Consider the following 24,036-nt stretch of genomic DNA (forward strand, 5'->3'; position numbering starts at 1 on the left):
CTTGCAAGTAATCATTATGCTGTCGTATATCATCAACACTACGGATCAAACGCCTCCAGTCTTGGCCAGAAATCGGTGTCTGAGGTGCCGCATTCTCCTCTCCCGAAGCTCCGGGTGAGTGCGCTGGTGACCTCTGCTGCTCCGGTGAAGTCGGCAGAGAAGGTAACGGAGGCGTTGGAGAAGGAGGTGGAGGTGGTGGTGGTGGAGGAGGACGAGTTAACTGATCGGTTTCTTCACGGCGAACTTGCTCGCGTCGCGGCCTGCCTCTCACGTGACGTGGAAGCGAACCGCGTCGCCGCTCCTGATCTTCGTCGCGTCGTCGACGACGTGTTTCCATCGATCCTGATTGGTGAACCGAAGAACTTCAAGCGAAAAACTGAAAACTGGAGAAATTCATACAGAGAATCAAACTTCTCCAAATTCAATTGCAATCCACGTAGTCCGGGAATCAAAATCTACCGTTCCCCACAGACGGCGCCAAATGTTCCATCATGAACATTGAGATGAGGTATAGTACCTAAGGTGGAAGGAACGTGATGTGAGATTCCTAGAGAGAATGAGAGCGTAACTGCTTAGAGAGAGAAAGTAACTGAATTTCCAACTTGTTATTTCTCAAATGAGTCAAGAGGCCTTTACAATTGGTACTCCTCCCCTATTTATAGTTGGGGGAGTTGGGCCTAGGGCCTCTAAATCATCCTAATGGGCCAGCAAGGCCTCCGGGACAAAGGCCCAAGTCCCTGATGCGCTTCTCGCCTTAGGCCAGCGCCCCTGGGCGAGGGACCCTGGGGTCTCGCCCAGTCCATTTTTGATTTGGGTGAGGGAAAAGGAGTATTGGCTTTTATTTCTGGAAATTTTTGTGGTTGAATTTAATATGGGTTTGTTGTTGGGAAGATTGTGAATTTGAGTTTGAGTTTGTGCATTTCTGGGTTTTTAATATGAAGATGATGAATGTTTTTCAGAGACTAAATTTTTTAATTAATTTTTTGAGGAATATTCCGTTAGTTTTTGGATGAAATTGGACGGAAAACCAATTTTGCAATCGGGTGTAAACGTTAGGGACGTTTTTTTGCTAATTTTAAAGTTTGGGGACGATTTTCGCAGAAAGGCCAAAGTTGGGGGACCAAAAGTGCAATTAAGCCTAATAGTTATTATTAAGTTCTCTCACCTCTCACATTGCCCTTGTTTGCAATTCCAATGAGATTATGAGAACCACCCGCGTGAAAGGAAAGAGAACAAATTGTGGGAAAGCGAAGGAAACCTCAAAAAGAGAAAGAAAAGGAAAATTGGGAAATCGCATTGGAAAGTCATAGCTTCCCAGTTTAATTTGTTCAACTCATTCTTCATGTACAAAAATCGGTGATTATTACGATTCTTCTATATAGTTGTCAATTTTACTATATTTTTTACCAGCCATAGCTTCCTAGTTTAGGGGTTTTACATGTGACAAGGCGATTTTGAGATGAACAGAGCAATTGGGATTTTATTGAGAGAATCCTTTGATCGTCAATACATGTTATATATGTCTCAGACAACAAGTGAATGATCTTGATTTGGTATATATATACACACATTTGCTAATTTGGTACTATTGTTTTCAAAAGCAAAATTATATTGATTAGGTAAATATCAAGATATACAATCCTCTTAAAAAATTATCAAAAACCAACAATGCTGGAAACAGTCCAACTCAAGAAGAAATTATAACCAACCAAGAGAGGAATCAGGGAAGAGCCAGAAACCCCCAAAGCCTATAGACAAAACCCCAAAGCAAAAAACTTGCAACGCTTAAAGACGGCAAAAAACCAACGCAACGCCCAAACCCCATGCTTTCCTCTGGAGACCTGCGTGTATTGATCTAAGCTGCAATATGTGCAGTCGTATTTCATTCCATGCCTAGTCTTTTCCCCATTAGGATGACACTCCTCACCCTAGTCAGAATGCCATCAGGCTCCAACAACTTCACTGACAGCACCATCAGCTCACAAGTTAGAATTTTATAATTTGGTACTATTATAAAATTATAAAGAGGTGAATGGAGGTTAGAAGAGAAAGATATAATAGTTAGGCACGAAAAAATTAAACTTAAAAGTGAATGATAATGATAGAGAACATTTTGTGGTCATTTAATTTTCAAAAGTTTCTTCCATCATCCCAGTAAATCACAAGAATCCAAGTGAAATAGTGGAACCAAATTTGACATTGTGTGTGGATACTTGTATAATGAGATAAAATTCATTCACCCAGACGTCATATAAGGTACAAGATTATTATTTCAAAAAACAAATCAAAACAACAAAACAAACGCTGAATACACTAAGCTAAATTGTAAATACACATATACACAAGATCAAGAATAAAACCATCATCAAAATATATCATTCACTGCTACTTTTCCATACTTCTCGCAAAAGCTCATATCGAACAACCTTACGACCTCCTTTTCCTACTGCAAACTTTTTCATTGATCCAAGTGAAGAGTCATCCATGCCAAGAGCAGAAAGGGGTGAATCTAATTCATCAAGTTCATCATCACTGGTATATAATTTTTTGAGCACAAATGACCCACTTCTTAGTGAATTTTGGGTTCCCACTTCTTTCAGCATGCCCACAACTGAACGAGCTGGAGGTGGTTCATAGAATGTGGAACCAGCACTGCATGGAAAGCTTGTGATGGACCCTTCATCGTCCTGAATATCCTAAAATCAAGAAAATCCAACCCCCAATTAAAATAAATTAAATAAATCAAATCATTTCCTTCAATTCCCTTTTTTTGGGTCCGACTCACTTTAGAGGCTAAAGTAAGTCATCAGAGTCATTGATTGAGTAGCTTTGTCAAAGTATGTAATCACTATTGATGGTTGTGATGACTTGCTTTATACTCTTTTAGAGGAGCAAAATCTTTTTCCCCTGTCTTAAACGGGGAGGTGCTAAAACAGTGTTTTAGGCAAACACAGAGTAGACATTGCAATGATTCATTGACCACACCACAGTTAATGTTTATATTAACTACGGAAGAAAAAGCATGCTAAAAATTAACCAACCTCATTGTCCAGGGCCTCAAGAACAGCATCTGGAATAGGCGCAGGGGAGAACTCATCGGGGACAAAATTGTCAACAACTCGTTTTATCAATGATACACCAAATCTAGGACACACCTGTACAATATTTTTGATATAATAAAAATCAGATTTAGTTTCCCAAAAATTTAAAATAAAAACTCAAGTCAACAAATAAGAAGTTTGGTCCAACCTCTTTTCTCATAGACCCATCTGCAAGCATTTCGGAAGGAAGCATCATCAGATCGCTTAATGAGTTAAGAAGGGGGAAAGGTTTGAAGGATGATTCATATTTTGGGCCGTCATTTTCATTGCTATCTTCATGAGAGTCACTATCATCAATGCCAAACAAATCTGAGAGCCACCTTGACCAGTCACCAATCTGAGTACAGATAATGAAAAGTTACCCTCGCGAACAAACGTTGCAAATTCTTCATGGAATTACAAACAAATGTATCTAACTAGGTAAGGTTGGGTACATGGTACATCAATTACATTAAGCTTTATAAAAAACCAAAGTTTCAGTAACACCATTTACAGGAAGGTCTTTCTAAATGGTGTTTTCAAGTTTTCTTAGGTCTTTCCCCACCCTTTTCAGTGCATGTTTGAATACACGGAAGAAAACCAAAAGTGAGTCAAAATCATGGTGTACAAAAGCAACTTACCTTAGCCTTTGCTTCTGTCTGCCATGATTTTGGTTTCACGTGATTTTCTACCGTGTGTCCAACCATTTTAATTGGACTAATGTTTATTTGATCCACTTTTCTCACCGAATCCCCCATTGGTCTTCTTCTCAGGTGATCAAATCAACTAAGTGAGATTCCATTCACGATACTGGTAAAACTTTCTCACGGACTGATTCATTCCTGCTCTTAGTTTTCTTGTGCATGCACTCATCTGCCTCAGCTTGCTCATTTCTCCTACATTCATTTTCTTTTTATTTTTTCTTCCTATCAGCACTTCATTGCCCAACATGCGCTAACATAGAGCATCACTAATTGAACAACTCATAAGGCCATCATGTTACAAATTAACAAGGACAATGTAAGGAGTAATTCACATATCTGATCGGCTAGCATACTTCCTCAAAGTCACCATGATGCATATTGTTGTGGGTGCAGAGGAAGCATGCCTAGCAGTGAAAAATATACAAAGTGGTGCATGAAACATTACGGATAGAGAACCCACAACAAAAGATTATGATCAATCTTTCTTTTTTGTAAAAAAGAAGAAAGAAGGAACACAATGAGAAGGTATCAACACTCACAGCATTCTTTAGTTGCGCACCAGCCCCAAAGCTCGATTTTCCAGCTGGAATAGGAAGAACCTTAGAATCACTAATGGGATCAGATATAGGATCCGTGGGCATCTCTTCAGCGGATTCCCGAAGAATAGCATTGAACATGGCCACATCAAGTCTATTAACCAACTGCTCCATCACCTACCACACAAGAATTTTCTATTTCAATCAGGCTGCATTTCCATTTTTGTAAAAGATAGGAACCTGTAGCCCATATTATGATTAAGAGACATGAATATGTACATAATCTGTCCAACTTTTCAAAAATAAACCAATGATATAACCAATTCCACATACACAAACTATTAACCAGAAGTAAATAAAATGTTAAGAACGATGAACAGATGAAAAAAGCCTATGTTTCTGATAGAACTCAGATGTCCTATCAGTTTCTCTAAACTGTCAAGAATCAAGTAAACCCAAATTCAACTCCAACAAAGGTTTATATCTCTAACGAGCAGGGTCTTCTGATGCAAAGGCCGTTTGAGATCAAAAGTCAAAGCATAGGCAAACCACACCTTATGTACAAACTCAATTTATATGAAGAGTAGGCATAGCAAGGATTGAGGCCATGGCCAAAGAGGTTTGATGTCATGATAAGAATCAACTCAACCAGAAGCTTAGGATGTCAACTGTCAGCCCAAAAGTGTTTTTTTTCTTTTTAAATTTTCTCTGTAACAATAACGAAAAGGTTCAAGGAAAAACAGGATGCTAATGCACTCTATTATGATGTTCATCATCATCCACGATGTATAATGAAGTACAAATAGTCAACTATAAAAAACCAATCAGGATAAAATCCAACAAAAAACATGAACCATGGACAGAAAACCTATCACATATCCCGATCATTTGATTGTCAATGACAAAAGAGAGAAACAAAATTATGATGCTCTTAGGTTTGGCTTAGCTAAGTTCTAAAAAGTATAACAATAAACAGAGAGAGAGAGAGAGGAGCAAGACTAAGATGCCACCATCTTCAAAAAGTACAGGAAGAAGTTGCTTTAATGTTTTCTCCAACCTATTATCTTTCCTTATTATCTCTCTAGCACCTTATGGTTTCGCTGGTGTTTCTAGCCTCTTCACAAGTACATCAATGCCCTTTTAAAAAAATAAAAACAAAAATAGAGACTAGAGAGAATAAATAATTTTGTAACTTTAAATAAATATCCACTAACCATAACTTCAAACATTCCAAGATACTGCTTAAACATCGAAGAGATTAAGACACAAAGCTGATGTCTTAACATATTATGTTACACATATATATCTACATCCATATACATGTATAAAAAGAACCTATGAGTGTGAACTCAGCATTGCGACACTTGCATCAACAAATATTAATGCTAAATCATACCGATCTAGCTATCACAGGTAAGCAGCCACATTCATGCCCTCCAGCTCGAAGAGGACAAAGCCTGTCACATGCATCCTTGAAAGCTCTTTTCCATAAATCAATAGAAAAGCTTCCTTGATCTTGATCACCTATATGAAATCTCTTCCCATATATTTTCCTTGAGCTAGAGCTCTTAGCAGCGGCAGACTGCATATATGGGGTCAGAGTCTGGGGACAACAAACACCAAAAAAAGTATCAGCAAAAAGCACAACGGCACTCGGTTTCAAATGAAAGTTTTATGAGAGGTGATAAAAGAAGCAGAATAATGAGAAGAAAAAAAAGAGGACAAATGAAGGGTTGTGGTTTAACCTGCCACCACACAGACTCAACAATTCGAGAGAATATCCACGCTTCAACCTTTTCCAATGCAACTAAAAATGTCTTTGGATCCTGCCAGCTATGTAAATGATTTTCTGCATTTTCATCATATTCACTGTTGATGCATGGACCATCACCCAGGTATTTATTTTCAACTCCTTTGCTCACAATTGCTCTTAGAAGTATTAAATTTGAAAACCAGAATGTCAACCTATTCATGGTAAATAAACAGCAAAGTAAGAACTGTTACAACATGTATGCACGATATGAAAAGTACGGAGATATCTTTTAAAAAATGATGTTAAATCAACCAAACTTGAATAGACACAACAACGAAAATTTTTAATTGGGATTGACTATATTGAACAACTGAAGTTTGTTATCTAAAGAAAGCCAAACATTCACTAAAAAATACATTTATAAATTGAAGCCTCTGAGAACTTTAGAGAAACTTCTGGAAAAATAATTACATGTTCAATTTATCTGAAGACTACGCATAGAAATTGTTTGTCCATAAGTTTCTTCTTCCACCTAATCTAATTAATCGATTCGACCCATTTTCCTTACTGGAGTCTCTGTTGGTCTTTTCCTCAAATCAACAGACCACCTTTGGTGGGTCTCAGTCATCTTCCCCCTAACACTTCTCCAACTTCATCCCCTCCCAAATCATTCTCAATCTTCTTCTTTTTATGTCCAAACATCAAATGACAAGAAAATTCTTTAGTAGATTTTATCATAAAAAGAATATTTACTCTATATGTCAGGACAGAAAGATAGTTATACTCTTAGATTCAGCTTTTATCAATGACAATTTTTTGAAATTTAGATCCATAAGAAGAAGAAAAAAAAAACCTTTAGTTATACTTAAGCATAGTTAGGAAAGTTATGAAATCAATTTCTATATACCTTGGAACATCATTTCCACATGCTTTAGAAACCAAAACAAATCCTGAGACAGCACTCTGAGCTGCACTAGCTATCGTAGCAGGGGAGCCAACTCTACAAGAATGGAAGTAGAATCTAGAAAGGCGCCGAGCAGGTGCATGGACCTTATTTGATGAGCTACCATGTTCAGCAATTACTGAGTACATTGAAGCTTCAAGAGCAGCAGCTTCTCTCAGCTCTTCTCTAAGCCTTTCAACTTCAGCCTTCAACTCAGTATTACCATTAATAAAGCTACCAGTCACTTTATTGTTCTCATGAGATGCAGTACCAAGATGAATACTATTCAAATCATTAACATCCTTTGCTTCATGATCTAGGGTCTGAGTCCTACTGACCTGCCCATAGCTTTCAGAAGATTTTAATGTAGACTTATTTCTCACATCCTCTGCATTATCATTCACCAAAACTTTTGTCGGACGAACATGTGATTTTTTCCTTCGCAGAAGAGCAGCACTATTTAATTTCTCCTTCATTGTAGAATCATCATCAGAAAAATTATTAACAAGGTCGTTTTCTGAAATGTCATTCCTCATTGTAAACTGTTGTCGTCCTTTTCTTCTCATGTCCTTTTTCTCTTTCTCCTCCATAACTCCAGTGTTAGAAACACTGCTAACTTTCTCAGTACAATCTTTATTATATATCTGGTCTTTTGAGCTATCTTCTTGAGTCATGCTATTATCAGGAGTCATTTGAGAACGGGAAGACCTTTCGAAGTTTGATTTACTCCTCATTGTAAACTGTTCTCTTTCTTTTCTTCTCACATCCTTTTTCTCTTTCTCCTCCATAACTCCAGTGTTAAAAACACTGCTAACTTGCTCAGTATAATCTTTATTATATATCTGATCTTGTGAGCTATCTTCTAGAATCATGCTATTCTCAGGAGTCATTTGAGATTGGGAAGATCTTTCAAAGTTTGGTTTCATACTTGATGAAATGAATGAAGCTGGAGATATGACTTTGGGTGTACCCCCCTTTGTGATATTTGTCCCACGGGATTGTTGAATGCGTTCTCGAACTTCAGAACTTGCAACATCAGCTTTGACACTTTCCTTCGAAATTTTATGCAAAGAAGACCTGTCATTTGCAGCATTTCCCATATTTGAGTACAGAACTGCAGATGAAGAGGGAGATTTGATGCCATTGGCCTCTGGGGATGCTTCAACCTTTGTGTTTCCAAGTGAGCTAGAAGTAGTACTCTCTGAGGGTAGAACAAATTGTCCATTAGATCTCTTAGTTTCTCTTTCGCTGATTTTGGCGCTGTCTGAAATCAAATGACAATAGGCTATTAACATGACAGAACTAAAAAAGTGTATTTCTTCATAAAATATTATTGATCTAGACTCTAGAGATCAGATAACCAATGGAAAACTACATAATCTATAATGTGTCCGCATAGTTCTATCTAGTTTCTTCACTAGATATCTACTTACGATTTAAAAAGGACTACCTATCAACACATTTAGAGTTCATCTAATTGATCATTTTATGCATGAGCAAAATTGATAGTTATAAACCAATCGTACATATGCAAATGTGCCATTGAGAAAACAAATTTAGGACAAAGTCATCCCCCCATCTCTTGAATATAACAAGATAACCAGAACATGAATTGCAGCAGCAATGCAGCATACACTAAACACAACAAGTGTTTTGATTTATAGGATCAATGAATATATGCATACCAAAAGAGATGTCATAATATGTAGAAAGTAATCCCTCCGAAAATGAGACAATGATTCTATCCATTTTTATTACGCACAATCAGAAGATAAATAATTCTTTTACATTATTCGCTTAGAGGGACTGAGGGAGCAAACCTCTGGTAATCTCTGCAGCTGATCTGATAGTCTGTGATGCATTTGAAGGAATGTCATCATCCTCATCGTCGGTAAAAGAGGCAATTGCAATATCATCATCATCTTTAAGCGACTGTGATACAGATTCACTTTCTTCCTTGTCTAGTGACAATTCTTTTGACAAGTTGCTATTTGGCGATGAGCTGGAACACTCTATATCAAATGGCTGAATAGTAACATAAAGAAATGGTTGTGTCGAGCTCCTGAAACTCTTTTTGCAGTTCAATGGAATGCTTATGGCTTTAGTTTCCTTAATGGTCCCAAAATCTGCAAGGTTTATTGTGGCTGATCCCAAGAGTTGACTCTTTACGTTCTTGTCATACAAGTGAAACTCTAGACAATTCTTCTGGAAATTTTCACGGTGTTTCTCTTTCTTGGATGCTTCTCTCCACAAAAGTACTGAGAGGTTGAAAGCTTCATTAAACTCGATTTTTCCATCGCCAGCACTTGAGTTCAGAGACCCAGAATTCTGATCACCATTTTCCCATTGCAGAAATAGAGATTTAGCAGACCTTAGTGATTGTGAAGGGGGCCATGGATTGATCTCCTGAACATGGATGGTGTAGTTAACTTGGGTTGATACACTCTTTCTACTCTTTGATCTTATTCCCAGAACCATCTCCACAAAAAATTACAAGTGCTATTCTTGATGGTATGCTGGTTGATCAGTCTAGATGATGAAACATAAACACAGAACAAAAATTAGAGAAAAATGATGTATCCCCTAAGATATGTAACTGGTTAATATAGTAAGAAAAGAACAAACTTCAAAAATAGCAAGTGATTGAGTAATTTAAAATGTGATTGACAAAAGGAGGTGGAAAACAGCCAGCTGTGACTTAAAGAGGTGTATTAGATTAGAACTTGAGAATGTTTCCTTATTAATATATTAAAAAGAAAAGGAAAAAAAAGAATAATGCCAGGAATAACCAAACCCAAAATGAATTCTGAAGCCAATTGATAATGTATTTTTCTGATTGAAGATATATTCCTAACACCAAACATGAAATAAAATACAAATAAAAACAATGAGTTAGACTAATTCTTCCTTTTTTTTCAATTAATGAATGAAAATTCAAGTCAGAACAAGCACATCAATGACAAAATAGTTTAGGGGAAGAGACAAAAGCTACCTACTGGAATGAGGTAAGAAAGAAGGAGCTCAGAGAGAGAGGGTGTTATCCTTCCAGATTGTAGAAGAAACAGCTAAATGGTAGCTGAAATGCATAAAGAAACAGTTAATAAACTTGAGAAAGCTCAATTGAGCTAGAAATAAGCCTATAACAAAGATCAAAGTGCTGGAAAACAAGAACATAAATAAACAATTAAGCAATTAAGTAAAGCAGTTGATTGATTAACATGATTAACACAATGCAATGCAAAACCCAGAAGGAGGATCAGATAAAGAAGCTAACATGGAATGAAATGAGATCAATGGAAATGAGGGATGAATTGGGTAGAAGGAGATTGATGCAGAGTAGTGGAAGCCATTTGAGAAAAATGGTTGGTGATGATGGCGATTGAATTGGAATGATTGATTGAGAACAATGTGAATTGAAATGGTGGAAAACTGAGAAATGGGAAAAGTAAAAGGGGGGAATAATGAGAATGAAAATACCAGAAAGAAAGAAAGAAAGAAAAGCGTGTCGTTCGCAGAACAGAGAGATGATTGTTAGATTAGAAAGTGACAGCTGAATGATGATATCGCTGAGTCAAGACTTTCATTTTCTACACTATAGTATGGTATGGTCCCACACTCATCACATTCATCATTCATTCATTCACAATATCCAATACTATTTATTAATTTAGTATTTACCGCGTATTTCAATGTTCCCTAGATAGTGGTTAAGGTATCAATCTATCTATATGATCTGTCTACTTTCACATCTAACATGATATATATTACATTATTACTATTATCAGTATTATCATAAAGTTTATATTTTATCGCTTTTCCTCATAAATATTTATTGTGTTTCATTTATTTAATAGATAATGCATACAATTTAAACAAAATTCACGTGAAACTTTATCAATCTATCTTATTTAATCTTAAGTAGTCAAATGATAGTTCAAGTGGTAAGAACTAAACTTAAATGGTTTGGGAGAAGAATGTCTACGGATCATTCCTTAGAAAAAGAATTTAAATTTTTCCGATCTAAAAAAATAAATAAATAATAAGCATTCTTGTCAAGAACATCTACATTTTAGCGGAACTACCTCTCTCATAAATAGATGAATCAAACATGTACTACTTGAATCAACCACTCATTCACTCATTTGGCGAATTTGTTTTCTTAACCAAAGTATCTCCAGGGTAGTTGTGAGATTAGTTCATCACCCACAGTTAGAGCACTAAGAAATAGAGGCTTACCAATTCCTAGAAATATAAACCGTGGCATACACTTCTCAATAAACCGTGGTTGAAATTTCTAGAGCCACTGTTTCTCATGTGTGGTATTATATAAGCCGGAATAATGTTATCTTCACACCTCTCTTTAAGGTGAAGAGAGGTGGAAGGAGGAGAGAGATAGAAAGAAAAGAAAAAGTAAGAGAGAGAAAGTATGAGATGTGATAGATGATAAAATGAGAGAGATAGAAATAAAAAAAAAAGGTGAAAATGAAGTGTTTAAAAAATGAGGTGTATATATATCATTATTATATAAACCGTGGTAAAAGGCCAAAAATGTTGTAGTGCAATGAGTTTTTTTTATTCACAAAAGTTGGGATTTGAATAATCAACCATTTGCTTAATGGACGAAGTGTTGAACCACGACACTTACCTTATTGGTCGGACGTGGTGAATATAAAACAAATGAGAAATTAATTTTACAAAATCTAAATCTAATAATATTTTTGAAAAAATATTCATATCAAATCTTCTAAAAATGAACCATTAATGTATTTCATATTCTAATTTGTTAGACGTTCTTAAGTTAAAAAAGAAGAGGTTATGTTTTTCTTAAGCGTCGAGTGCCTGTTTTTATGGATGTTTAGAGATTGAATTTGATTAATCTAAAGGGAGAGATTGTCAAACAGAACGAACAATCACTCGAATGTGTACCTTGTGGTTTATTAACCCCACCTTTTATAGGGTTGGGTTTGGTGATTCCGAAGTTGGAGAATCTAACACTGGGTTGTTTGTCCTGATAAGTCCAAGGTATGGAAATGAGGGGGGCATATTATTATCTGGCACTCTGTGTGCAGCCCCGTAGATTAAATGGAGAATATCCAATTAGTGCATCAACTATTTCTTGCGCAAAGAGTTGTTGACTCCAAGGGGTATTTGTGAAGTGGTGCAGCCAGACGCAAACATGCTAAGTTATACTATCATGACCAATAGTCAGTACTGGATTTGGGGATGATCATGCCAGCCCCTTATCAATTGACATGTATGTCTTGGAGTTGCTTTCCCGTATTGATCAGAGTGAATCAACATTCATTGAGAAACGTCAACCAGCAGATTTCGCTGTGATGGAAAGAGATGTACTTTCTATGAAGGTGATCGGTATCTGCGAGCTAATTTCAAGAGGCGTATGGTCCGGTTGATGGAGCAAATATTTTGTATAAAAGATTTATAAGGTGAAAAGCCATAGGTTCAAATCCTGGCGAATGAACTAGTTTACTAACAATTAACAACTAATATTTCCTTATAAAAAAAAATTGTATAAATTGAATTGATTTGGTTTTCAAATTTAAATCCAATCTAATAAAAATTATCAACTTTAAGGTTTTCACTATTCGGTTCAATTTTCTAATTAGTTTTTCAACCATTTTTTTGTAACTCAACTAAAATATTCATTTACTTTCTTTATTTTTCTTTCAATTTTTCCCCTTTTGTTTTCTTTTCCCTTATCATCCATATCTCGACAGTGAGTTTTTAAACTAAATCAATATATTTCTCCCCAGCCCTTATAACAGAAGATACAGATCTCTAGGTTAACGATGATATGGCATTTTCTCTTCACTATAATAAACAAACGAAACACATCGAAAGTTTAATACAATTAACCATTATAAAATTTGTAAAGGAAAAAAAATGAAAACTCAGAGGTGAAAAAAAAAAAGACTTCAAGGATTTTTTACAGAAATTACGGATAATTCTAAAAAAAAAGTATATGAACAAGAACAAATAATCTGCACCTGCTAGTACCCTGTTGCTGTTCTTAGTTTCTTGCTAAACAGATTTAAAGAGAAACCACCATTAGACATTTACAGCCAAAGCCTCTTCAAATGTTATACCGCTTGCATATTCAAGGGTTAGAGTGCACAGATTCTTAGAAGCACATGCATCCATTGCCTTCCATTTACCTGCAGTTGCAGCATCCATTTAGGTCAAACAACAAATGCAATAAATGGCATATGTATTTTTATAAAGATATACAATGTTTTGTCATAGAAATTAAGATTCATAACGCAATCGAAAATAAGGTCACACACAAGAAGTACTTAAGGCTATAAAACAGCCCAAAGATGGGTTCAAAACTTCAAACACATATAGTCCAAGAATGGTTTTATACTCTAAACATATCATCTCATGTAAGGGGATTAGTTAGTTTAAGCATCATCCCTTCTTTCCACCCACATCACCCTCGATCACTTCTGAAATTTATTTCGAGAACCGAATTATTTCTCAAAATTAATTTCTGGTAGTATGATTGAACTGGCATGGGTGGAAAAATTGGGTTATGAAAGAAGTAAGACCCCTCATGTGGCCATAAAAGCTAAGGGAAGGCTTCTATTGTGTCTCCAAATATGCACTTAATTAAGTTGTGAGTATTGGAGGGGGTTAAGGGTTGAATTCTTGCAACTCAGTAAGAGGCTCCAAGTTTATTTCAAAACCAACTCTCCTCAAAACCTAAGGAACTAATTAGGCAGAGAAATATGACTTTTATATTTGAAATTTAAACTTTGACTAAAATATATGATGACAATAATAATGAGTGTTTCACAATTAACCTGAATTTTGCACAATAGAGTAAGTCCCCTTCAATATTAGGACAATGAACTCAAGTGAAGGTGCTAGATGTTATAACAAAAGGTGGATATTGGAGGAAAAATTAAATCTAAAATATTGTAACTAACATTGATGCTTACACAAAATTAATTAAATATATAGCATTACTCAACATACCTAATTAATTTCAGAATGGGGCCTCAAGTGATTCTTCCCAGACATCTCCACTGGCATTTGACATATCTTCACCATCTTCTTCCATAGAAAGCCTAATATACTCTCTATGCGCAAAACGATCCCACTCTGTCATATTTGGATCCTCGCGTTCCTAGACAACATGCCATCGGAATCAGAATTTATCAACAAATATTTGCTAAGAGCCTTCACTGATAGTGAAGTAGGGTCTAAAACTTGCGTCTACCTGACGTATGAGAAACGGATCCCGAGTCTCAAAAGAAATAAACTTGTTGAGATTGAAAAGAATGTTGAAGACATTTCCAGAAAGTTTGCTGCCTTTTACATCTCGTAATGTGATATATCCATCATTCTGCACACATAGGACAGTTACTATGCTGCAGAGGAATGAAACTGAACCAAGAAAAGAAAAATAAAAAAGAACCAAAGATGTAAGAACAAGAACAAAGGAGAGACCTCTGGTCCGATCATATCAACTATTTGACATAATATATCTTCAAAAAGCACTGGCTCTTGGGCCATGCACTCCATCCGATGCAACTGCTCCTCATAAAAGAACTGCATTTCATTTGATGTCAGTATTCCATTTCCATCCAAATCAATGCATTTGAACCTACACGAATAAAAAAATAAAAAAATCTTGAGTTTCTATTTCAAAGCTGAGGAATTTGGAAAAGAAATTGCAGCAAATGAAATTCGAATTATGTGTCCCAGACAATGAATCTACAGACAAGAACAACAGTGAATTCCAAAAACTAAGCAGGAAGCTCCAACTAATCTAAAACATTTAGCCCATGCAAGTGAGGGGATGATTAAATTAAAGGATGCCATTGCCATGAATGTTGAAGTTGTTAGATATTATGGTGGTTTGCTGTTTATTCACACGAAAGCCAAACTTTGGTGTATTATTATAACTAGATAAATATAAAAATATATAGATAAACAGATATAGTATTAGGTTAAAGCTAAGAAAACATCAGCTTTCCATGTATGAAACTATGAACAGTAAGGAATAGATGAAAAGAGAGCATCAAGTATACAAAACTATCATTATTCACCAAGGAGAAATTAATATTAATTCAACATGGCATAAGAAAGAGTCAATACATTAGAATGTCCCAAATATCACTAATGACTCGAGTTGTTTGTTTCAATGTAAATGCTTACTGTTAGAAATATAAATACAATTCATTCATGTGCCCAACAGCTTCAGCTTTTGGGATAGTTAGTTCATGACAAAGGTATCAAAACCTTATGACCAAGTCGCCTAGAGTTTGATCCTCATTGCACCATTATTCAAATAAAGAAATGGTTAAATTTCAGCACATGACAGTTGAGCATGTACATTGTCCACGCTTGCAATGGACTCTTGCATAAGACGGCTTGTTAAAAAGAGTCCTGATTTAATAAAATTAATAACCGAACAATAACAATATAAAAGAGCATAAAAAATATGGATCCAATGTAACAAAAGAGCTCAGGGAAAGAACCACTAATGAAGTACCTATGTTGTGTAAAACGATGTTTGTACTAAAAATGTCACTCTTAAATTTGTGATAAGCCTAACTCCCCAAAAAACTAGCTCATCCGGTGATTATTGCACAAACCGTTACAAGCTCTACTTTGGTCAAATCTCTAGTTGGCGAGGGATCTAAAGTCTCACCACCCCCCGCCACATTCAAAATTGGACATCTGGAGCGTGGCTATTATAGAACAATTTTTTATTGCACTGTAAAAGCCACATGGCCAAGAAGTAGATTGCACTGGAAAATAACTCAAACCAAAAAACTAGCTCATGAGGTGAGGATTTCCCAAGCATGTATAAGCTCTACTTTGGTCATATACCTAGAAGATGTGGGATCTCAACAGTTATAAAATACATGATAGGGAACTTTTATCTTTAGACCCAACGAGTCTGACACCAACATTTTCCATATTATTATTAGAAAAATTTCAGCATAAATCGAAGTTGCTATATGTAAGTAAAGACATGGTTTTCCATGCTCCTAAAAGGATCCCCAGTATTTGAGAAGGTCTGGTAGTATACCAGTATTCCAGACTGGGTTGAGATGATTTATCTTCCTCTGCAAGTATGAAATGAACAAAATCCTCATAATTCATCTTCCCTTCAACTTTACTGGTGAATTTCCTTGAGACCTGGCACAGTTTAAGCATATACAAGTAAAAAAAAAATTAAAATATAGAACTGATTTTATTAATCAAGGAATCAATTCCAATATTCAGAACTCATTATCAAACAAAAGAATATGAACTGATTTGCAAACCAAATTCAAAATTTGAGCACCTTAAAAATGAATGGAACTTGTTCAGTAATTTACATTGTTAACCCTATGATAAACTAATAAGGGTAAAAGTATCCAATTAAATAATTTAAACTAAAAGCAAATCAAATCCAACAAAGTTTGAGGTGGATATGTAAAAACACACAAGTGACACAACTTAGATAAAAAAGATTAAAAAAAAATTAACTCAGTACATTCACAAAAATGAATATCAACAGACCTGGGAAAAAATTCTATCAACAATCCGATATGTAAGAGAATGGTTCCCATATTTAATAAGGTTCTCTCTATCAATCAAAAAGTCATGATCTGCATCGAGCTCCCAAAATTTGCAGTAAATGACATAAAAATGCTCATATGAGAAGTACCTGAAATTACGTAAAAATTTATGAAGCAAATAAAAATAAAATTTAATTTTTATAGGGATAAGCAAATTGGAAACCGAAGTTAATCATGGGCTAGCAACATTTTTGGGATCAAATGACTCGATAAATATCAGACAATTAAATAGAATGTAACAGAAAATGAGAGAAGGAAGAGAAGCTTGTTGAGTTTATTTTACTTACTTGAAGCCTCATACTGTTAGGTACATAGAAGATAGAACTGGTTCACAAACAATATCCATTAACCAACGAATAAAATATTCTAACAGAATAACCAACAGATACTGACTGACTCAGCTGACACAAGCAGATACTGACTTCTGGCAGCAAAACTGCTAGATGGCAGAAACTTCATGTATTGTCCAGACTACAGAGAAGACTATATACACCAATATGACTCAAGTTTGAACACAAGACCAAGCACAAAGGAAGTTGCTCGTGTATTTGTGGTTATCTCTTAGCATCAAATATTGATATGGTATAGAATGGAGATAGTACCTAGAGTTCTATTATTCAGATAGAGTACGAGCTGTCAAGTCAGTTCAGTTAGTTAGATTTCTGTTAGGCTACAGTCAGTTAGATTTATATGTATTCTGATAAACAGAAAATAGAAGTACAGAAAATGAGACAAAAAATCAACTTTCCTCTTGTTTGGTTCAATAGAGAGAGAAAAAAACGATCCAAGAATGGCAAGGATCAAGATCATCGACTTCTCTTGGCAAAGGCATTATTTTGCAGGAGTTTGTGCCAACAAATAGTAGAAGGATATTCCAAAGACAGCAACGGCATGCTTTCAATCAAAAGTCTAGTTGATTTTTCACATATTTTCAGCTAAAAGCCTTTACCTCAGAACTTTGTTAATATCCTCTTCCTCATCTACATGCAGCATGGCTTCAATTAGGTTCCCACGTTTCAACTCCCTCAGGGTAAGTCGGCCATTTCCTGATCTGTTCATGTAGTAAAATATTCTATGGATGACAGTCTCAGCTGTTTTAGGACAAAACATGCAGCAGTAAGGAATAGCCTGAGAACATTTTCAATAACATAAAATATATGTGTATGTAGAAAAAGAATGGTAAACAAGAAAATAGGTTTAAACGTTGAAGTTCTTATTTTCAAATTCTAGTAAGTCAAATTCCAAAGACATATATGGCAATTCTATGACTGCAATTAAATCCCCAAATCCCCAATTATAATTAGATTATAACGTAATACAAAAAAGTTTATCCCCCTACACAAGTAATACATAGGGAAAAAGTACACATGTAATGGATGTGGTGGGTAAACTAAGTTGTTTTTAAAAGAAGCACTAGAAATAAAATTCAGACTTGAAAAAAAAACAAAAAAGTTGTCAATCCAAAGAATATGATCATACCATATCTTTCCTGAAATTCAGGCGTGTTTTGCAAAAACTCCAATCCAGGATGAGTGGACAATAGTTCCCTCAATATAGGTTTGAAATCATCCTACACCCAACATAGAAAACATAAATGCATCCTAATATATAACATTTCATTAAGCCCTTCGTAGTTCAAGTTGAGAGATAACAAATAACAAAATACTTAGGAGTAAGGGTATGGCAGGCAAACCTGTACAAGGTATGATCGATGTGGTTGCTTCAGTATGGTATATATTTGTGTGGGTAAATCCATAGCTAACATGTTTCCCCGAATCCAATAGTCAATAAATTGATCCCTACAATATAGGTTAAAATGTAGAGGCATTAATTCAACACAACAGGGATTTTCACCAAGATCAAATGTGGTGCCCAAACAGCTTCTTATTAAATCATGATATCTAATCTGCTACCCTTCCCTTTCTCTACGAAAGCCAGACATGGTCCACTAAGATAAAAGACAGAATAGGAATCATGATAAAAATCACAGAGGAAAAGTGGGGATGATATTTGCTCTACCAATGTTGAAAATAACAACAGCAGTTCATCTAAAAAGAATGTAAGAAAGAAAAATGAAAACAACAACAACCAAGCCTTTTCTCACTACATGGGATTGGCTACATGAATTAGTCTACGGCTACGCAATTATGTTATGGCATATCTTAAGTTTACAAATAGATTATTTACCTCTACGGCTACACAATAATTAGGACTATAGTTTTACTATGTTTCCCTCTACTCCTGACAACCAGACCCTCTTCCTTCTAGTCAACCCACCTAACTGGCTTGATCTAAGGTTAAAAAAAATTCTTTCTTTTGAGGAAAATGAAAAAAGTAGTATGAAACTAAAATTCATAACAGTCCCAACTCCCAACCACCAAGTAGCATAACCCATTCATCCAGAAACTAATCACTTTTCAAAAGCTCAAGATCATTGCAGCTGCAAACATCTGGCAGCTCAATTTTTCTAATATTTTACATATAAAATGTAGAAGACATAATATTATATACAAAATTAAGAGGTAAATCAAAGAAAAATTCAGAATGCTTCATCTGATGCAACAATCTGTCTGTATAGAATTATCCAATAAGAAAGTTGGTACCTAGTTATGGTTCCAGTAAAACTAATATCAATCTTTTTGAAAAGAGCAGTGGAGAAAAATGAGGGAAGTTTACAGATCTCTTTTGTAACAGCCTTAAATTCTGCAAAATAGAATACAAATACTAATTAATAACAACTAATATTTCTCCAGACGAGCATGACATAATTGAGAACATAGAACTTTTAAACCCACAGATATCATGTTCTCACCATGTAGTTTCAGACCATCCAAATGACCATAGAATCGACTCTCAATTTGAAACAGGAAATGCTCTTTTAGTTCACTTGGAGGAGGAGGACCATTTTTGAAGTAGAACTGCAAGCACATCAAAGTAATGCTAATTACTGTAAAACAAAGAATGACTCCTTTCTAGACATGCCAAAAAAAAGTTTAGAGAAAACAGTACAAAGAATAAGACATTAGACAATAACAAATACCTGAGGAATGATTTCCCTTGCAGGTTCACGGACTAATTTTAGTGGAGAACCTAATGAAGAAGGACTAGTTCTCTGTTTCATGGTACGTGGCGAACCAGATGAACTGCGTGGGGAAAGTGGTGGTGTACTCCCAGCAGGAAATAAGTTCGGTAATGGGTTGCTTGAAAGAGCGTTTGTATTTGTTAAGTTCTCAAGAGCACTAAATGGAGCTCCTGCCTTTGCATCAGCAAGCAATGACTTAACCTGCGTTAATATAGCAACAATAAAAAAATTAAACAGATGCACCTTGAAAGAAAGATATAAAAAATACAGCTAGAAGAATTAAAACAAATAAACAACAAACAACAAAATGGTGATGTTTTAGAGAGGGGAACTGGGAGGGAAATTTGAAAATAGATTAAAATATCTCTGGTCCTAGCACTGCATAATTTTGAAACTATATAGTTAAATTCACACCACTCATGAGAAAGCTTATTCTTGTTATATGGCTATTTAAATTTTTATGACATCCATTTAAAGAATTAAGAACAAAATGCCATTTCCAACTTGTAAGAAATATAATATAAAACTATTTATATGTCCTCAATCAATAATTTAAGCTTGTCAGATAATCAGTTCATAGCCTGGTAGCCACTATGACTAATCGATCTAGAGTTTGATCTTAGCCACCCCTATTTCTAATAACAAAAGTTGAATTTCAAGTTGACACAAGATAGAAGAACTTGGATGTTGTGTATGCTTGCATGAATGGGCGTGTTAGAAATATAATATTGAGCAGTTCATGATATTGGTCGCAAGTGAGTCTCACAAAACATTTAAACTAGAAAATCACATAATTCAAAGTTCAGCCATACGTGAATTATGTAAGAGAGTTGAACCACTTCTACGACAATGCATGAGAATATTTAAGAAAGGAAGCAGAGAGAAAGGGAAACAAGGAATATTCATCCCTGTTATAAGAAAGTAGAAACTAATCTATCTGTTATAGAATTATTTATTTTATTAAATAAGCATAAAGGTCAAATTTTTCATTAATACTGAATCCAGGCCAACAATTATCTTTCAGGTAACACATAAGACTCAACTTTCATTTTTCTGAATAGTTTTTGGATGTGCGAAGGTAAATTGCAAAAAGCAATGTGTCCTCTAATCTAATACTGATAAATTGAAGAAAACACCAGTTAGTAAATCCCCACACTTTCAGTATCAGTTTTTTCAATACTGAGCTAAAACAACATATTTTTAGTAGTCATTATATCTACCATTGTTACAGTGCTGGTTTTCCTCTTGTGTTGTTGACATGGACCAATACCATTCTCTAGTTAAGTCATTACTCATAATTATTATTTGCATGATATTTAAACTAGAGAAGTTTCTTAAAATATGCAACTTCTGTGTGCTTTTAAAAATCTGTTTTTATAATGGTTTACTCCTCCAGAACTAAAGCAAAGTCCCCATTAAAACTTATATTCAGCAACTCTTAAATAATTCAATTTAGTTTTAATTTTTCACCACAAATTAGGGATGTAAATGACCCTGTTTGAGATATTCTGCATACACACCAAAGCATCATCACTAGGAACAGCTCATAAGAACATTGCCTATTAGCAATCAATAAATGCTAGTACCATGGTTTATGTTAAGTGTTGTTCAAATGGCGGTGCCACGGAGGCATAGTATGGTCTTATTTTTTTCTTTTTGGGAAAATGCCATTCTAAGGCTATGGCATGGTGGCTTTCACAAGGTGGTCGCTGTTTCAATCGCAGATGTGGAGGTCATGGAGGTTAGGCTATAGTGGTGAAAACTGAAAACCACTTTAAAAATAGGGAAAATAAAATGTGCAATCCAAACCTATTTTACACCCAATGTGTGAAATGGCCCATCTCCTGATCTCCTCTACCATCTCAGTCAAGCTCATTTCTACTGCACATCGCATTTGCCACCTAACGTCAAACTCGCCTTACACATCTCTATATGGCCCATCGCTGGTGAATGAAACTGCAATTTTCTTTGGTGACCCATCTCTCTATTCCTTCATTTTCTACTCCATATTTCCCCATTGTGAGTCTCTTTATTCCTTCATCTACCTCCTACTCTGTTTTGCATATCTCTATTACTCTACTGTTTTAGTCCCCTTTATTCCTCTTTGTTCTCAACCTCTGTTTGGTGACTCTATCGTCTTCGTTCGATGGTATTCCTCTCTAAGATGCTTTGTTCTTCTCTCCATTGTACACTGAAATGTGTCTATTTGTTTGTAGTCAATGATTCTACTCATGGCAAGTGAATCTCATTAAATGAATTTCACTGTAGTGAAGTTTCTTTAGTATCTTTCCGTGTTAATTACAGTCATCATGCATCAGCCATAGGTTGTGATGCCATCTGCCATATTGTTATGGTGGGATTTTTGGCTTGCTACCATGAATCACTATCCGTCATTCATGACATTGATACAACCATGTACAGTGTCCAATTACCGATAGAAGCTTAGGGTCCTTTTAATTTGATAGAAGGTTTTTTTTAACTTATAATTAAAAAATATCATAATTTTTTTTTTCTATTTTTCCTATTGTTGAAGTCTTGTATAGAAAACAGTTAAAACAACATATTATTGTTTCATTATTTTCTATACAAAGCTGTTGTGCCGTCAGGGGCCTCTCAGTGTTGTGTCAAGAAGGTGGGGAATGGATATATCTCTACATGCCAAATTGGACAAAGATTAAACCTGACTTGTGAAGGACACCACATCTTTAAGGAAATGTGTGTATGTGTCTTTTCACTCATATACTGCTCAACACTTTCTTTTTCATCCAATGTGGGACTTTCTTTTTATTTTTTTATGTTTATTTCCTACGCAGTTGATAATTCTCAACAAAAAAAAAAACAACAAACAAAGTAAAGATAAGGCAACAGTAACTACGAGTAAAAACAGAAAATAAAATAAAGTGTTTTCTCAAACAAACAAGCCCTTAACATTATAATTTTTCTCCTCATTAGATCTAGCATGAAAGTATATCAGCAAAAGCACTGTAATTCCTAAACTATAACTCATTCTCAACATGGTAGTTAAAATGAACATAAAAGAACAGCCAGAGCAGTAGATGATTACAAATGCTGTTTTGGTTACAATCATGTAGCCAACAGGATTGATAGGATCATAAAAATGATAAGTTTATAACAGACTATGGATTCAAACTCAATCATCATACAAAGGATTATTTTCTTCTATAGAAGTTTTCTGTCTTTAAAATTGTTTCGGTTTTATTTCCCTTTTCAAACTTACATCACAGGTCACATTTTAGTTCAAATTTCTAAATGAAAACCTCATGCAACAAAAGGAAATCCCTTTCGATTCGAAATATAAAAACATATATATGCCACCTCTCTTGGCAACATCTCCATTACTCAAGTCAATAGCAAAAACATCATTCATTCATGGAAAAGTATAATTGGGGCAGTTCAAATCAATTATGCAAGTACCAGGCGACACGTATCCGGAAGCGAAAGCCACTGTGAGAAAAGCTCCTCAGCAACATAAGGATTCGATTTGAGTGCAATAGGAGACACTTCCTGAAGCTGCAACATATCTGGGTCCAAAGGCACCAACTCCCCAGTTCCCTCCACATCCATCACAGCACAATTCTACCTCTCATGCACCCTAAACCCTAATTCAACCACAACCCCACCAAAAACCCTAAACCTCACTACTTCAACAATCACTCTGATTCTTCACTCTAACCATCTTCTACCGCTTGGGTTAGCAAAAACCAGTAACCAAATAAGCAGCTTTCAGCCAAAAACAATCACGGGTATCCACGAACTACGAGAGAAGAAGAACCAGTAGGATCGTTTTGCTTCGTCTCGTTTGAGTCTTTGAAGAAAACAAACACGACCCAGAATTGGAATTCCAGGGAATTTGATTCTGGGAGAGGCAAAAAGTGATTTTGCAGAGAATCAAAAAGGGGAAGTTTTCGATGTGAGAAGAGAAGAAAATTCGAGTGTGAAAAAAATGAAAATTAAAAAAATAAAAAAGAGAAGAGAAGAGAAAGAAAAAGAAGAGAAGAGAAAAACCCTGTTTGGTTTGGAGGTTTGAAAAAGAAATAGTAGCAAAGAGGGAATGGAATTGGTGGTGATGATGAAGGAAAAGAGGCAATAATAGGAGTAGAGAGTTTGTATTTATGTGTTGTGTTTGTGTGTGTACACGCACTGTACCAACTGAGAGTGAGTTTGGTTTTGTGAGTGATTGCAATTGCAAAGCTTAATGAAAAGGGTTTCTTCACTTTCAGGAATAATTTTGAATTTTTTTCAGGTGGGAAAAATAGATAAATCTGTTTTTCAAGGTATAATTTATGGTTTTTAATAGAAAACAGAAAATTTTGAATAAATT

General features: G+C 35.3%; 2 protein-coding genes across 5 annotated transcripts; both read right to left on the reverse strand.

Annotated features, from left to right (window-relative positions):
- Positions 1–2,168: 2,168 nt before the first annotated feature.
- On the reverse strand, positions 2,169–10,624 carry LOC130717358 (uncharacterized). 4 transcript variants are annotated; one of them, XM_057567564.1, is made up of 10 exons: positions 10,494–10,624; positions 10,013–10,092; positions 8,837–9,545; positions 6,981–8,280; positions 6,066–6,285; positions 5,717–5,923; positions 4,324–4,497; positions 3,250–3,438; positions 3,042–3,155; positions 2,169–2,696 (listed from the first exon to the last, which is right to left on the reverse strand). In XM_057567564.1, the coding sequence occupies exons 3-10, from the start codon at positions 9,492–9,494 to the stop codon at positions 2,376–2,378; spliced, it is 3,183 nt and encodes a 1,060-aa protein (XP_057423547.1). In that variant the 5' UTR covers positions 9,495–9,545; positions 10,013–10,092; positions 10,494–10,624; the 3' UTR covers positions 2,169–2,375. The 4 variants fall into 4 exon arrangements, with proteins under 4 accessions (XP_057423547.1, XP_057423546.1, XP_057423544.1 ...); XM_057567563.1 differs by having other exon boundaries at positions 10,009–10,092; XM_057567561.1 differs by lacking the exon at positions 10,494–10,624 and adding an exon at positions 10,291–10,481.
- A 2,187-nt stretch (positions 10,625–12,811) lies between these two features.
- Positions 12,812–23,849, reverse strand: LOC130717597 (serine/threonine protein phosphatase 2A regulatory subunit B''beta-like). Its single transcript, XM_057567894.1, has 13 exons — positions 23,130–23,849; positions 19,653–19,895; positions 19,425–19,530; positions 19,216–19,315; positions 18,306–18,411; positions 18,092–18,182; positions 17,562–17,703; positions 16,554–16,701; positions 16,078–16,187; positions 14,487–14,643; positions 14,257–14,382; positions 14,013–14,163; positions 12,812–13,189 (listed from the first exon to the last, which is right to left on the reverse strand). The coding sequence occupies exons 1-12, from the start codon at positions 23,277–23,279 to the stop codon at positions 14,023–14,025; spliced, it is 1,620 nt and encodes a 539-aa protein (XP_057423877.1). The 5' UTR covers positions 23,280–23,849; the 3' UTR covers positions 12,812–13,189; positions 14,013–14,022.
- Between the last annotated feature and the right edge of the window lie 187 nt (positions 23,850–24,036).

The sequence above is a fragment of the Lotus japonicus genome, chromosome 5, assembly GCF_012489685.1.
Source record: "Lotus japonicus ecotype B-129 chromosome 5, LjGifu_v1.2".
Classification (NCBI taxonomy): Eukaryota; Viridiplantae; Streptophyta; class Magnoliopsida; order Fabales; family Fabaceae; genus Lotus; species Lotus japonicus.

Excerpts from the sequence above, each read along its gene's own strand:
- LOC130717358 (XM_057567564.1), bottom strand. The coding sequence starts at position 9,494 with ATGGTTCTGGGAATAAGATCAAAGAGTAGAAAGAGTGTATCAACCCAA. Across the intron at positions 6,286-6,980 it reads TGTGGAAATGATGTTCCAAG|GTTGACATTCTGGTTTTCAA; the intron begins GTATATAGAAAT and ends TACCATGAATAG. Across the intron at positions 5,924-6,065 it reads TTGAGTCTGTGTGGTGGCAG|ACTCTGACCCCATATATGCA; the intron begins GTTAAACCACAA and ends TGTTGTCCCCAG.
- LOC130717597 (XM_057567894.1), bottom strand. The coding sequence starts at position 23,279 with ATGGATGTGGAGGGAACTGGGGAGTTGGTGCCTTTGGACCCAGATATG. Across the intron at positions 16,702-17,561 it reads GATATTAACAAAGTTCTGAG|GTACTTCTCATATGAGCATT; the intron begins GTAAAGGCTTTT and ends ACGTAATTTCAG. Across the intron at positions 14,383-14,486 it reads TTGATATGATCGGACCAGAG|AATGATGGATATATCACATT; the intron begins GTCTCTCCTTTG and ends CTATGTGTGCAG.